We start from the raw sequence: 16970 nt of genomic DNA on the forward strand, positions 1-16970 counted from the left end.
TCTGCCTCTCCCGCTCGCTCGGACCCCAATCGCGCCTCCCAGCCCCTCGCAGTCCGGTGCTTCTCTCCCCGGCTGCGGCTGAGTTTCTCTCTTCCCGCGCCTACGCTCCCGGTCGCAGTGCTTCGTGGCTTCGGTCACCGCCCGGCTTTTCCCGCCGGTCGCGGTCTCTCACGACGCCGTTGGACCCGACTTTTTGTCCGGCTCCTTTTCCCCCTCGACCGTGGTCGAGTGCCCAGCCCTTATCCTCCGGCTATTCTTTTCACTTTCCCTTACTCACAGTCACCGTGGCAGAAGGGACAGTCAGTGCCTGTTGCTGATGGAAGTTTTTGTCGCTAAAGTCTTCCTCCTTTCTATTGCTGCAGCCTTGAGTTTTCTCCCAGCCGAATGACGAGGGCAGTTGCCTCTTTTCGACGCTCTTTCGTTGCTTTGAAATTATTGTTGCCGCAGGGTACGATCGGACTCGTCGCCACTGTAAAGTCTGTGGGTTGTGCAGTTAATTACGACACAGACTTCAGGAGTAACATACAACAGGACTTTACTATTCGAAGGTCAGGGCGAATCTGCCCTATAAATCATGCCACAGCACTTATATACCGGTGTGGTCACCGTCGGTATTACCGTATACAGAAGCCAAACAAGTAGTGCCACACCTAAAATAGTTCTCTTAAAGGTGAACGGTTACATACAATAGTCTCTTAAAGGTAGACGGTTACATACACTACAGTTCTGGGAAGTCTGGCAAAGTTCTCTACCAAGCAAGGTCTTTGGGATGGGATATGGGAATCATGCAAGCATATCAGTGCACATACCTGGTGGAAGGGACTTTGTGCATCTGAGGCCCTGTCACCTATTGCATCGGTGATGCTCCAAATCCCACCTTCATCAGCGGCCTCTGAACGAAACTGGTCACTTTTTGGGAATACGCATACAAAGGTGCGCAACAGGCTGACTAACAAGAGAGTGGAGAAACTGGTGGCTATCCGGGCGAACCTACAACTTATTGAGCCAGATACAGAAGTGTCCACCACACAGCTAGACACTGACACAGAGGAGGAAATGGACACGTCAGAGCCAGAGTCAGAGAATCAGGAGGAGCAATGAGGAGTAGAAGACTCAAAGGGACAAAATAAGGACAAATTACAGGCTAAATAAGCTGACGCTCTTTTTATTTTATTTTAGATGGGTCTTTTTTGTGGGGGTTCAATAAAGTTCAAAATTATAACCTAAATAAAGTTTTGAAAGCATGCTTTTATTTGTGTGGAACAGTATGGCTATTTTGACGACAAAGATAATATAAGGGTCAGAGACAAAAACCATCAGTGTGCAAAAAAACTCAAAATTCCCATGGAAAGTTTCCTCTTTTAAAAATTCCCAGAATTTTGCAACCCTAACGGGCAGCCAAGGTGTGTTGGTGTCTCATTGTAGAATTCAGCTGGATATCAACAGATTTGACATGCAGACTTGATAGCCACGCCGGAGAGCAGTACACCAGGGCAAGTGCTGCTGTATGGAAGGTTTGAGCGTCTGCTCCATATGTGGATCCAGCGAGTTTCTGGATCAAGTTGACCCTACTCCTTAGTTTCTTCCCAAGGTTCTGAAGATGTTGTCTATATGACTGGGTGCGATCCAGAGTGACTCCTAAATAGGAGGGTTTTTTGGCATAGTTTACCTCTGTGCCACAAAAGGAGACTTTCAAAGCTTGGTTTGCTTGATGGGTACTGAGGTGGAATGTCGAGTTGATGGTCTTTTGCAGGTTTGGCCAAAGTTGCCATCGGTGGAAGTAGGCCTCCATCCTCTGTAAATCACTGGTCAGGGTCTCCTCGGTGATGGACAGATTCATGTTTTGCATGGCCAAGGCAATGTCATCAGCGTATCTGAACTTGCGGGATTCTGTTTTGGGCAGGTCACTGGTGTAAACATTGAATAATGTGGGTGCCGGGACACAACCCTGTGGGAGTCTGTTGTTCACTGTCCTATATCTGCTCTTCTGGGTGCCAGAGTACACACTGAAGCGTCTGTTGCTTAGCATGGAGTTGAGGAGATGGATCGTTGTTCTGCAGGGTAAAATGGTGGAGAGGTTGAAAAGCAGGCCATCCTTCCATACTGTGTGACATGCCACTGACAGGTCCACGAGTGCCACAGCGGTCTTGAGCTGGCGCTGGAAGCCTGCATTGATGTGCGTTGTTAAAGCTACCACTTGGTTGCAGCAGTGATGGCCTACTTGCTCCTTGGGAATGGTTGGCTCGATGATGGGGGGGGGGGGGGGGGGGCTAGTCTGTGGAGTAGTAGCCTGTCCAGCACTTTATAACAAGTGCAGAGTAAGGAGATTGGGCAGTAGCTGGAGACTTCACAAGCATTCTTCCCTTGCTTCAGGAGAGCAATTATTTTAGTCTCGCTCCAAATAGGTGGAATTTTACCAGTTGCCAGTACCACGGAGAAGAAGGAGGTCAACCATCTTTTTGCTTTGGGTCGCAGTGCTTTAGTATAGTTATTGTTATAGTGTAGGGAAACGGGATAGGGCAGGGAAATGGGATTAGAATAGGCAGTTCCAGTTGAAGAGCAACTTCTTCTTAGGCAGTCCCTCGGAACCGAGGATGACTTGCTTCCACATTAAAAATGAGTTCGCAGGTGACTGATGAGTCCAATGCGGGACCTACAGCCTCTGTCACAGGTGGGGCAGACGGTGGTTGAAGGGGCAGGTGGGTGGGGTGCTTGGGTTAATGTGCGCTGCCTGCGCTTGGCTTCCGCTTGTTACCGGCGAAGGGACTCTGTGTTCGGCGCCTTCCCGGATGCTTCTCCTCCACTTTGTGCAGTCTTGGGACCAGGGATTCCCAGGTGTCGGTGGGGATGTTACACTTTTTCAAGGAGGCTTTGAGGGTGTCCTTGAAGAGCAGCACAGGCGCAATGGGCTGAATGTTGGCCGCCTGTGCTTAAATTTCAGTTATTGCTTCTATGCTGCAATTTGTAATATTCAGTGTCTCACCTTCTACTGGGGTCTGATCTTCAAATAAGATCAACTCGGGGAGTCTCGAGGCAAGGCAGTAGAGTGACCATTGGGTCATTACTAAGTTTGCAGCACAATACTGCGGTCTGTCAGGCTCAAGAGAGTACAGACCAGATAATCTTGTCAATATTTCATGATAGCCACAGCCTTTATTTAAGGCTCCATTATTTAAGAAAGGTGACAGAGAGAAACCAGGAAATTATAGACTTGTTAGTCCAACATCTGTTGCAGGGAAGTTATTGGAATCTATAATTAAGGACAGAGTGACTGGAGAAATTTGAGCTGATTAGAGAGAACCAACATGGATTTGTAAAGGGTAGGTCATGTTTAACAAATCTAATTGAATTTTTTGAGGGAGTAACTAAAGTAGTAGACAGGGATCTAGACTATGGGTGTAGTTTATATGGACTTTCAGAAGGCATTTGATAAGTCTCCACGCAAGAGACTGTTGGCTAAAATTAAAGCTCATGGAATTGAAGGCAAATTATTGACCTGATTAGGAGATTGGTTAGGCGGTAGAAGACAGAGTAGGGATAATGGGTGTGTACTTTAATTGGAAGGAAGTGACTAGCAGTGTCCCATAAGGATCTGTGCTGGGGCCACAACTATTCACTATATTTATTAATGACTTGGCTATCGCATTATTAAGGAGACATATATCCGAGTTTGCAGATGACACAAAGATTGGTGGCATAGGAAGTAGTGTAGACTGGAGCATAAAATTATAGAGACATTGATGGATTAAGTGAGTGGGCAAAATTTGCAGGTGGATTTCAACACAAGTGTGAGGTCATCCTTGTTTTCCACCATTTAAAAAATATGGAACAGTGTAGGTCCAAAGAGATTTAGTGGTTCATATGCTCAGATCATTAAAATGTAGTAGTTCGGTACAAAAAAATAATCAAAAAGGTTAATGGAATGTTAGCCTTTATAACTAGCGGGCTAGAATATAAAGGGGAGGAAATTTTGCTACAGCTATACAAAGCCCTGTTTAGAGCACATCTGGAGTACTGTGCACAGCTGGGCATTGCACCTTCGAAAGGATATATAGGCCTTGGAAGGAGTTTAGTGCAGATTCACCAGAATGTTACCAGGGCTTCAAGGGTTAAATTGAGAGATTACATAAACTAGGCTTGTATTCTCTGGAATATAGAAAGTTAAAGGGTGATTTGTTTGAGGTCTTTAGAATTTTGAAAGGAATTGATTGGGTAGATAGAAATAAACTTTTTTCTGCTGGTGTTGGTAGTTTAGGACAAGGTGACATAACCTTAAAATCAGCCCAGTCATTCAGGAGAGAAGTTAAGAAACACTTCTTCACAAAGTGTGATAGAAGTGTGGAGCTCTCTCCCACAAAAAGCAGTAGGTACTAGCTCAATTAATCATTTTAAATCTGAGATTGATAGATTTTTGTCAAGGGTATTGAGGGATATGGAGCCAAGGCAGATGGATGGAGTTAGGATACAGATCAGCCATGATCTCATTGAATGGTGGAATAAACTCGACGGGCTGAATGGCCTACTCCTGTTCCAATGTTTGAATCCTAGCTCTGTGTTCACATTTTAAGCAATATCTGCCTATTGCCTTTTGGAAAGTCCTTTGGTGGTGGGGGCACGTTCTGATCTGATCTTTTTAAGGGTGCTTGGAAAAATGTCCCAATGCACCACCTTCAGTGCCTACGTGGGATTTGAATGTGGTTCACTACATGTTCCAAGGACCCTTCTCATGAGTTGTAACAGAATTGTGACCTAAAACCATCTTGCTTGGAAAACTGCTTGGCTGGTTGCCTTCATTTCAGCTAGGAGAATAAATGTATCCCAAGTGTTAACAGATGAAGTACAGTTGACTTAATCACTGAGGCTAGGGTTGCCCTTTGACTTTATCCTAAGTTTCTGTGTAGGATAGTTTCTTTGATCTCCTAAGATTGCTTTTTGAAGCACAAAATAGTAAAGAACATCGATTATCTAGCAGTGATGAATTATGTGTAAAACATTTAAATTCAGTATTTTTCCATAAAACCAGTTACTGTACTTGCATCCTTTAGATCATATATTTTTGATGATCCAGCTCTAGAGTTTTACAAATTGGTTAGTGGAATTACTCTACATTGTGATGATTTTTAGCAAGGAATTTTTTTTCAGGAAATGTTCCAGGATGTTTGACCCAGGTGATGCCATGTTTATTGTCGACTTCAAGAAGATTATTTTAGAGCATTAAAAGCTACCAATTTAATTAATCATACCTTTTATCAAATATTACAGTGCTTCTCATTCTTTAGAGCATCCTGGAATCTTGTCTACTGTTTTGACGAGGTTTCCTCTGCCCCAGCCCCACAACCCCAACAATTTACTGGGTATACCAATTTTTGTCCCAGTAATATGTAGAGAATGCAAATGAGAACACTTATACCACACCCTCTGCCTCTGCCACTCCGACTCAGTCTGGAAAGATAGCAAGATACTTGCATATTGCAGTTACAGTTTGGACAGGTTTTGCTTTTGCTGGTAAAATAACTGACTGTATTTGGGAGGTGTGGAAGGGATGGTTATGTGGGTAGTATCTTGAGGTTAGTTAGATGAATAAAATGTCTTTTGTGACTTTTAGCGATTGCCAGTCTGGGGACGTAGGTTCCTGCGGCTGGCCTATTTAGAATTTCACCATATTCCTTTTGATACTGAAGCAGACACTAATATTGCAGTAATAACTCCGAGTAGCTTTATTGCTGTAATAAATCAAAGGGACTAAAATACACAAGCAATTATTTTTTTTTAAGTGTTTCTCTTTTTTACCTTTTTCATTGTCTAATATTTTGCTTTTTCAAATTTAACTTGACTTTTTCACATGTAATGTAACTTTATCTCAATTTGGTGGAGGCAGTTAAATTATTGTTTCCCCTTCCTTCCTATTATCCGTTTTGACAGTGGGAGCAACTTCCAAAAAGATTTGGCTGAAAGCAAACTTCAAAGGCCAGTATTTAAATCTGCAAGTCGCAGATACAAGTAGGTAACTTTCTGTATAAAAATGCATTGAGGCTGGAATGTGGAAACTCGGGAATCCGTGGAACGCCTCCTTCCCAAATAAGTTTAATCTATGGTGTGGCAAGAATTAAAGAAGCCCACCTATCTTGTTCACCCACCTAGTAGCTTGGGCTTGTTTTAGTTGTACATGTGGAGGGAGCACCTCTTTGAGCCATGAGGATCTTGCAAGGTATCCTGCAAAAGAAAACTCGGTACTGTACCTACTGTACTTTGTCCAGTTTAAACCTGCCCTGAGACCTTGAATGAAGCAGTTTGTGGTGGCAGTTTGTATGATGCTTGATGTGTTGTTAACTCAAATTTCAGTAAGTTTTTTTCCCCTTACTGTTGAGAGGTTTCTTACAGTTTACAGTCTGAGTGGAAATAAGGGAGATTACACGTCCTTGAAATGGAAATGATTCATGAATTGGATATTTGTATAGACTTTGTAAATTAGATACACAGACTGCTTCCACTGGAACTAGTAGTTGGAGAATAATTGATGGCACTTATTTTTAACGAAGCCAAGGAAATGGGATGTGAATTTGGACCTAAGGCTATAGTACTAAAAATGAAATTTCTAACGTAAAATTAAATATTTCACAACAAAATATTTAAGCGTAACCATTCAATTGCTTTTTCTCTGTTTTGAAATCACTGCTACAATGGCCTGGAATTTCCTTGGAGCTGCTCCTGCTCCATTGCCGCAACATTGTTGGAAAGCAGAAACCTTTGCTTGCTGCATTTTCGGCGCAGTTATGGCAGTGGCGCAGGAGCAGCTTTGACGAGATTCCATGCCAGTATTGCTCTCTATAGGCCTCTTGCACTCTGGGGCCTGCTGCTTGAGTTCTACTGTTTCCCGATGGTGAGATTCAGTCAGGTAATAAACTAGAGCCAGAAAGCATTTATGTGTATGCATTTATGTGTATGAGGCTCCTCATTACAACTCTCCAACTGCACCAGTGTCACTCTCATGGACTTCTAGCAGATTCAAGCTGCACCTTCTACTCAAATAATAGGGTAGGGAGCACACAAACAGGAAGTCATGAAGTGCTCTGTGGTCGAACCTTGACATCGGTTATAAAATAAATGCTGGTGATTTTAAAGATCATAGAATCATAGAATGGTTACAGCACGAAAGACAACCATTCGGCCCGTCAAGCCTGTGCCTTTTTTTATTTAGAAAAAAATTATTTCCAAGTACAACGTTCTGATTGGAAATCAGATGCAGGAAAAACTGTTTTCTTGCAACCGCTGCTAGCACAGTTCTGCATGTCCTGGGTGCTACTAAGCTGGTAAAGCTCACAATAAAATACTTTAGTAGGCAGTGGTTAGCCTACTAATATGGGTCCTGCTTGTAGGCTCTTTTGTAGCATTCGGAATAACTAAAGGAGATTGTTGGAACTGAATAAGCTGCAGGTTTTTTTTACTGCTCTCGTGAATTATGAGTTTCATAAAAACCCCTACTTGAGGTCCAGTGGTTTGAAATAAACCCACGTTGAACATCACAACAGTGCTGCAGACACTAGACCTCCCTTGGGCACTGTGACTGGAGATCAGCTAATATAAAGAGTTGACTTCTAATTTTTTTTTGCCTTTCACCTTCTGAATATTTTTGTTTTACTGATGAGTCCTGATGGCACTGAAGGAATTGCTTGGGAGGAGTTACTAGAGATTGTGAGAAATTGCAATATCCTCCCATCAAAATAGCATCACTAAGCTAATGACTGCTTACACGCTCTGTGTTGGATTTAACCATCTGTTAGCCAGTACCCATGATTGTCTTAAGTATTCTCTTGCAAATGATTTTCTCCAGTTCAGTCTCTGTCAAGTTCATTTGTATATAATCAAATTGGAGGAATAAGAATAACCCTATTAAGGGTTTATATCCTTGCAAGTGTGTCTGTCGCGCAATCTCTCCCAGCCCACACTGTATATAAGACTTTGTTCTAAAATTGCAACGCCGTTCTTTTCTACTGTTGGTGGCTATTGCTGTGCAAAAGGAAAAAGTTCTTTTGGTCATTTACACATTTAATCTGGGGTATCGAGCAATTAAAATGTTTAACATGCAAACACACATCTTTGCAGAAACATTTTTCATGCATCTGTTTCAATTCTCTCTCTTTTTCTACTCTTAACTTTTACTATTTCTCCCGCCAGTTTTCTCAAATCGTGCTGAGGTGTGGTTCCATGGGTGCTGGGCACCCTCAGACAACTGGCCCCAAGTGGTGGCTGTTCACACTAGGGTTGTGGGCTGTTTTTGTTGTGGGGCTGGTCCAACATCCATGCATGCATGATTTCCCAGTTGGCAAGTGTAAACATTGGCTGATCTATCCTTTTCCTAGCCCAAGGTGCTGAAGCCAGTTTTATCTCCCACTATCTCTGAAGATTGAAAGTTTTTAATCTATATTTATCTCTATCTCTCTCTATCACAAGATAATTATAGATGATGAAGACTACTCATCCATTGCTGGATCTAATTGTTAAATGATTCTGGGGTTTTCACCTCTGTTTCTCCATTCCAAATGTTGATCACCCTGTGTGAAGGATTGCTCTATCAGTCTTAAATTGACCTTTTCCTGGTTTGGGCCTGTATCCCTTTGTCGTACTCTTGTAATTTAAAGTAATATTCTGGATTTACCTTTTCCATTTCTTTTAGCTATATTGCGTATCAGACACCTTTCCTAGGCTGAAAAGCCAAGTTTTATCCAGTCTTTCCTTACAACTCACTCCTCTTGATACCAAGGATCAGCCTTGTGGCTCTTCTCTGCGTTGCATCTAGCGTTTGAATGTCTCCTTTGTTTCTTGGGAACCAGAACCGAACACCATTCCTTTGACCTGTATCGTTTATGGAAAATTGGAGGGTGTTCTATTTTCCCTATGAGTGGAGGATCATCCGCAGTATTGGACAAATCAGCCCACTTGATTGACACCCCATCCACCACCTTAAACATTCACTTCCTCCACCGCCGGCGCTCCGTGACTGCCGTGTGTACCATCTACAAGATGCACTGCAGCAACTTGCCAAGGCTTCTTCAACTGCACCTCCCAAACCCTCAACCTCTACCACCTAGAAGGACAAGGCAGCAGCAGGCGCATGGGAACACCATCACCTCCAAGTTGCCCTCTAAGTCAGATACCATCCTGACTTTGAAATATATCACCGTTCCTTCATCGTCACTGGGTCAAAATCTCTTATCTCCCTCCCTAACAGCACTATGGAAGTACCAGCACCACACGGACCGCAGAGGTTGAAGGCGGCAGCTCAGCAACACCTTCTCGAGGGCAGTTGGGGATGGGCAATAAATGCTGGCCTTGCCAGCAACACCCACATCCTGTGAATGAATAAAACAGAATATAGGAAATATTACTGTGGTGGTAAGATGGAACTTTGTGTAAGCTCCTTTGAGTTTATGACTATAAAAGTATAATTAAAAGTAAATTATGAACTCAAATGTTATACTTTAATGAAATTGAAATTTTTTTAATTGAATAGGCATTTATAGAACTTTATTTCAAAATACGAACGTAGCTAATTTAAAAAAAGTTAATTTGTGAGTGGGAGGTTTAATAGTTGTAGTTTGTCTTGTTGGGTCAGGGGATGCAGTCTGTTAATTGGCTGAGGGGCTATAATCTGCTTGTAGATTTGTGGCACTACAATCTGAGTGTCCAGGGTTCAAGTCCCTTTTTCGGGCACCAAAATCTGTAAGACGTGCGGAAATCGCCCCTCGCCCCGTCCAAGAGTTTCCAAAATTCAGACCCGTCGAACAGACAACGCAAAACCCAGTGGAGCTGATATCTGGTGTCATTGTGTAAGGGTGAAGGGTGTCTTGTAGTGTTGGGGTGGAGTGTTCAGCCTCTCTGCTGCACTGTCCTCCGGCATGCCTGGAATTGTAGTGTCTTTAGTTCGGGGTACAGTGTGCTGAGGATTGTAGTGCGTTCCAATGGTTTATGTGATTGTGCAGAATTTATGCTTGTCTCGAGTGATTCTGGGACCAGGCTTGCGTTGTATATTAGCGACTCCTACAGAATCTACAAGAAGAATATTTTTGGTTGGAGGAGGAGATTGCAAACTATGGGGAGAGGCAGGTTTTGTACTTTTTTTTAAAAATGGAAAAGAATAGCACATGCTTGATTGTAAAGTGGCAGATTGGAATAAGAAAGTGGGTGTGAACCTGGGGGCAAGTGCAGAACTGGGGAGAAAGTGAGTGGGGTAAAGCTGAAGGCTTCTAAAGGATGGATAAATCTGAAGAAAAATGGGAATGAAGAAACTTGCGACAAAGTCAAATGTTGATGATTTAATTTTAAATGGGTTTTAGTATGTTGTATTTTGAAAGCTAGAAATTTGAGAAAATAGCAGAATTAAGCGCCCAGAAATTCCGTTCGCAGCCCTCCCGAAAAATCTGCGCCTGGACCGGAGGGCTCCCGGGACGCACAAAATTCCGTTGCTGTGCCTCTTCAAACTGCTGGTGTGCAGGGCATGCGTATCCCAGGGGCGCAGGTAGTTCGCAGCGTCCCTGGGATGTCATGGGCCATGGGGAGCCAATCGGAGCAGGGAATCTCCATTCATAGATTTGACAGGAAGGCCTGTCAAATCTATGAATAGAGATCAGCCCCAAAACATAAGTAAAACTTCAAAAAAATTTTTTTTTTAATGACTATAAATTACATAAATTGGCCCAGAAATTCGGGTCGGGGGCTTCCCGCGGGTGCAAGCCCCCGACCTGCACTTAGCTAGCGCGCTGGCCGTTGAGCTGTGGGCTCCCGTGGAATTCCGATCCGGGGCCTGGTCCAGCTGCCGGCGCGCAGTGCTTGCGTATCCCAGGGGCGCAGTTAGTTTGATGCGTCCCCTGGGATCACATGGGCCATGGGGAGCCAATCGGAGCAGGGAGTGCCCATTCATAAGTTTGACAGGAAGAGCTGTCAAAACTTATAAATACTACGGCCCCAAAACAGCACTAAATCTTCAAATAATTAATTTTTTAAATCATATTTTTTAAATAAACTATAAATTACATGAAATAACTATTTTAAACAATAATTTAAATTTTTGAAAAAATAATTTTATTTTCTGACGGAGCTAAAAATAAACTTACCTTGCTTTAAAGTATTTAAAAATAATAAACCTATGGAAAAAATGTTTTAATTTTAATTAATTCATCACTTACCTTGCTGCTTTTTATGTGTAACTTCTGCAGACTTACCCTCCTGGAAAACCTGCAAAAAAAAAACGAAGTTCGACGTGCACGCACAGTCTTTCCTGTGCACGCTTTCGACTTCTGAACCCCTTCGTGCCGGAGGTTCTGTTCTGACAAAAGGTCATCGACCTGAAACGTTAACTCTGTTTCTCTCTCCACGAATGCTGCTCTGGCCTGCTGAGTTTTTCCAACGTTTTCTGTTGCTATTTCGGATTCCCAGCATCCGCAGTATTTTGCTATCGTAATACTTGGACTGAAGCAATTGCTGAAAAAAACGTAAGTTCCAGCCGTACGCGCTGCCTATCCGGCGCAGGCGTTTGACCTGCGAAGCCCTTTCTTTGAAGAACGGAAGTTCCGGTTTCCAGTGCATGCGTAAAACCGGCAGTTCCGTTGGCCCTACGCGTGAGTACACCGCGCGTAAGGAACGTAATTTATGGGCCAATATTTTTGCAAGTAACATTCCATTTTGAACAATTTGGTAGATTTTTCTGATAAATAATCATGGTTAGATATGATTTTATTTTTATTTCACATTCTGTTTGCTGGAAATGTAATGCCAGAGGAAGAGGAAGTGCACGTAGATAGATGTACAGTATTTGTTTTTATATAATCTAGGTGAGATGTATAATAGCGCCAATGGTGCTGCGTCAGGCAGTGTTTGACAGATCCATACAGTAAGTTGCTACCAAAGTTAATGTATATTTGTGTCATATCCTGAACAGTTAAATGATTAAATGTTCTCATTGGCTAATTACGCTGGTGTAAAATTCACCTGTTCACTAAGTCAGTCAATTAAATGAAATTTTGTTTGCTGTGAGGTATTGTCAATTTGCTGATGTTTAGGCATTCTTTCACTAGACCAGCTTGATTCAGCACTGATGATTTAGATAATCCTAAACTTGTACTTAATCCATGTTTATCCATTTGCTGTAGATTCATGTTTGGAATTTGGAGCATAATTGCATTACGAAGGATTAGAGTTTATTATTTCTGTTTGCATTTTGCTGTCCCAAGTTCCACAAAATCCCTTTGTATTGGTCTGTCTAAAAGACATTGATTTGAGTTATTGGTCCAGAAATTCGGGTCGGAGGCTTCCCGCGGGTGTAAGCCCCCGACCTGCACTTACCTTGCGCGCCGGCCGTTGAGCTGTGGGCCTGCGTGGGATTCCGATCCTGGGTCTCCTCCAACTGCCGGCACGCAGTGCTTGCGTATCCCAGGGGCGCAGTTAGTTCAATGCGTCCCCTGGGATCACGTGGGCCATGGAGAGCCAATGGTAGCAGGGAATGCTTCATTCATAAGTTTGACAGGAAGGGCTGTCAAACTTATAAATACTGTAAGCCCCAAAACATCACTAAATCTTCAAATAAATGTAAAAAAAAAGTCACATTTTTAAAATAAACTATAAATTACATGAAATAACTATTAAACAATTTAAATTTTTGAAAAATAATTTTATTTTCTAACGGGGCTAAAAATAAACTTACCTTTCTTTAAAGTATTTAAAAATAATAAACCTGTGGAAAAAATGTTTTAATTTTAATTAATTCACCACTTACCTTGTAAAAAGCAGGCCTTGCGACTGCTTTTTAAATGTGTAACTTCCAGAGACTTACCCTCCAGGGGAAACCTGCAAAAAAAAATGTAAGTTCGATGCGCACACGCAGCCTCTCCTGCGCACGCGTTCAACCTCTGAACCCCTTCGTTCAGGGGAGCGGAAGTGCTGGTTTCCCACGCATGCGCAGTGCATGCAGGAAACTGGCTCTTCCGTTGGGCCTAAGGGTGAGTACCCCGTGCGTACTCACCCGTGGAGATCCGAATTTCTAGGCCAATGTAAGCTGATGCTCATCTCCTTCAATTTCAGTTTATATTAAGTCATTGCGTGTGCCAGAAAGTAATTTGAATAGTGCCCTTGTGTGTGGATGGCTTGGGGAAGGTCTTCCTCTAAACCAGTAATCTGTAACCCAATCCAATATACCCAAACTTGTATGTTTTATTGGGTGAGCTATAGTATTGAATTGTTCCAGTAGTACACTGTAGTAGTCTCACTGTCAAATTGTTTCAGAAAGTTACTGCGAAGAATGAATTACTTTAATGTAGTTTTAACTATTGGACAAATTAATCATTTGATGCTGGAATTGTTTTCTCTCATAGGGTTGAAGTGTGAATGCTCCCACTGTGTTCCAAATAACTACACCTGTGAGACGGATGGGCTCTGCTTGACCATTGTCACTCGCACAAATGACCGAATAGCGCGCAGCAAAATGTGTGTTTCAAATGTTGACCTGATACCTCCAGATAGGCCATTTGTTTGTGCTTTGTCTACAAATGGCGCTGTATCGAGTCGTTGCTGTGACACCGATTTATGCAACCGTTATGATCTTCCTGTGCCAACCAGAGGTAAGATTCTGGGTGGATGATTTCATGGGTTTCTGAGGAAGCATGAAGTAGTATGACGTAAAAAAAAATCAGCGTTAAGACAATATAGTGTTTACTGATTTACAAGACTGTCCAAAGTTGCCCTCCAAGATGTGATTGACATGATTTTTCTTTGTATTGGAGTTCCTTGCTAGTGAAATATTTTCTTTATTTTCTGGTTACTTTTGATTAAATTTGGGTAATTTGCTCAACTTAAATTTCCTGTAAGCTTTACTTGCCTAAATAAATGAGACCACATGGACGCGTACTCGTAGACCAAATTTGCAGGTGGTCGCTAGCTGTGGTTGTTCTTGTCCATTGAATGTTCTTTCTCCCAGTGTGTTTATGATCCTCATCTTTGATTACCTAAACACTTTTGTGGCGTGTGTTTAGACTTGTTTCTGCATATTTTAACTTTGATCTTAATACGGCTGTGAGACCTACTGCCATTTGATGCAATGGCTGCGTCTATTGATTGGAGTAGATTAGGGCAATCACCAGCTTGTTCAGTTTAGGGATGTTGCAGTCCAAAAATAAATTGATAATAGTATTCCAGTATTGCTAAATAATAAATAATTTCATTACTTCGATCACTTGATTGTGATCCTGATAGGAACTAACGATAACCATGACACAGAAACCGATCCTTTGACCTACAGTAAATCATTTCTAGAAACTCTGGTGAAATCCAGGGTTTGCATTAAGTGTTGCTTCCTTGGTTCAGGAAATGGAATCTGCAGTGGAGTAGTTTTGCATGTTCCCATCCTGCCCATAAATTGCAGGACCAAAAGTATTAAGTTATCTATTCTTTTGTAACTTTGAGCTCTGAGCTTCATGCACAAAGGTGTGGGAAATACAACTTTTTTCTGCAGCTGCAGATACAACTTCTGGGAAAAAATAAAGCTGATCAAGGACACACAATGAAGATTAAACTATTACAGCATATGAAATTCTCTTCTGCCCTGTAAAAATATAGTGGGACCCATTCAGTATAGCGAATCACACTCCTGTCATTGTATAAGCTAATTTGACTTACACTGTATGGTACCTCTGAGAGCTGTAGCTGAGGGTCTGCTTCAAGACTGAAGCATGATATTAAAGCAATTTTTCATAATGAGTTCCAGTTGCCCCCACCATTGAGAAGTTGCAGTGCAGCAAAATGTTATTCACGCACGGGAGGTAATGTAGAATCAGTTGATTTCATGTCGTGTGTTTTAACAAAAGGAATGTGATTGGGTATAATAATTGGGGCAACAAATGATTTCTATAAAGTGCAAAAATCTAGCATAGTTCTGGCCGTTTAATTGTGCAATTTTTGCTTGTGCATTATTCCTAGTGCCACCAGCAGAACCGCCTTGGTTAAATTTGGGGCCCGTGGAATTAGCAGCAGTCATCGCTGGACCAGTTTGTGTGGTTTGCATTTTACTGATGGTGACCTTCTATTTCTTTCATAACCGCGCGGTCATTCATCACCGTGTTCCCCATGAAGAAGATCCCTCCTTAGATCATCCTTTCATTTCTGAGGGTACCACTCTCAAAGATTTAATTTATGACATGACAACCTCTGGATCTGGTTCAGGTAAAGCTGCAATTTTATATTACGAATTTCCAGTTTGCTATTGTACACTTGCATGTTATGAAATGTCTTGAAACTGCAATGTTTTTACACTTCAATCCTGCAATTTTGGTGATATCTTTACCTCTCAGTATTGTTTTTCAAATGGTAAGTCCTGCCATGTATTTGAGGTGAGGTGCAGTATTTGATGCATTAGCTCCTCGTTAGCAGCACATCTAGTTGTGGAAATGGGAACCGAATGGCTGGACTGGTGACAAAGGGCAGTCCGTACCAGGCATTCCAAACATTCCCAGATCCGGTTCCCCCCCCCCCCCTTGCCCACACTCAAAAGTTCACTAAGCTAAATTGGTCCCAAAAGCAAACAACACCTATCGGCACAATGCTGGCTTGGGATCTCCACATCAGCAAAACACAGTCCAGACCGCTTCGTACCTGGACCTGAGAGCCCTTCATGGAGGATAACTGAGGTCAGTGACCACAACAACATACATTTATATACTACCTATTATGTAGAAAAATGTTCCGAGAAACTTTAGACGCAAAAGAAGAGATATTAGGAGGGGTGACCAGAAGCTTGGTCAAAAAGGTGGGTCTGAAGAAGTGGAGAGGCAGAGGGGATTATGGAGGGAATTTCAGAGTGTAGGACCTAGCCAGCAGAGGACACAGCCATTGGGGTGAAGGGTGTGTGGGAATGCACAAGAGCTTGGAGTGAGTGAAGTAGAGACTTTGAGAGAGGTTGCTAGTGCTGGAGGAGGTTTGAAAGATGGGGAGGAGTGAAGCCGTGGAAGGATTTAAACACCAGGATGAGAATTTAAATTTGAAGCATTGGATCGGAGCCAATTTAGGCTAGCAACGACGGGTGCAATAGGTATGGGGGACTTTGTGCGGGAAGGATACAGGCAGCAGAGTTTTAGATAAGCTGAAGTTTATGGAGGGTGGAATACTCGTCAGGAGAGCATTGGAATAGTCAAGTCTGGAGGTGAGAAATCTTGGATGAGAGTTTCATTGGTAGGTGGGCTGAGGTAGGGTAGAGAGAGGTGGTTACAGGGTGGAAGTTTGGCAGCCTTTGTAATTGTGAAGACATGGGCATGGAAGCTCAGCTCTGGGTTGAATAAGATAGAGGTTGCGAACAGTCTGGTTCAGACTGAAAACAGTGACTAGGAAGGAGATGCAGGAGAGGGTACAAAGTTTGTGGCAGGAACTGAAGGCGATGACTTTAGTCTTCCATTGTTTAGCTGGAAGAAATTGCGACTCATCCAAATCTGTCAGATGAGCAGTCTGACAACACAGAGGCAGTAGTGAGGTAGATACAGGTGTCGTCAGCGTACGTGTGTAAACTGACTCTACATCTAAAAGTTTAAGCTACAAGTTTAAACTCCCTGTACAGAGCATATTGTCCATCTCCCTGAAGGGATAATTACAGTCCTAGCCCTTTTGGGCTACCGCAGAGCAGGCGTATTCCCAGATGTTCCCCCTTAACTTAAGTTAGAGAAAGCCGAATTCCATAAGACGCTTAAAGTCAATGCTGTCTGAGGTAGTTTTGGCTTCTGACCATAACTTTGCAGGTACTTTGGTTTTTGACCTTCATAACTTTGATTGCCTAGATACTATGGGGGCTGCAATGGATGGGAACGTCGTCCTTCTCGTCACATTCGGAGGGCACAGAGACGCAGAGAGAGAGTGGCAATCATAGCCAGACGGAGGAGGGCCAACAGGCCTCTGTACAGGAGACCTTACCCTCCCAGGGTTTTTTGCCAACAGTTTTC

General features: G+C 42.7%; 1 protein-coding gene across 2 annotated transcripts in view; it reads left to right on the forward strand.

Annotated features, from left to right (window-relative positions):
- Nucleotides 1-16970, forward strand: part of tgfbr1b (transforming growth factor, beta receptor 1 b) — a 112144-nt gene that overhangs the window by 42184 nt on the left and 52990 nt on the right. For both annotated transcript variants that reach the window (XM_085993348.1, XM_085993349.1), the window contains exons 2-3: nt 13365-13610; nt 14965-15207. In XM_085993348.1, coding sequence (XP_085849474.1) covers nt 13365-13610; nt 14965-15207 — 489 coding nt within the window. The remainder of the gene's footprint in view (nt 1-13364; nt 13611-14964; nt 15208-16970) is intronic.

This window comes from Somniosus microcephalus, chromosome 7 (genome assembly GCF_052327205.1).
Source record: "Somniosus microcephalus isolate GS21.2 chromosome 7, FLI_Smic_1.0, whole genome shotgun sequence".
In the NCBI taxonomy this organism is placed as follows: Eukaryota; Metazoa; Chordata; class Chondrichthyes; order Squaliformes; family Somniosidae; genus Somniosus; species Somniosus microcephalus.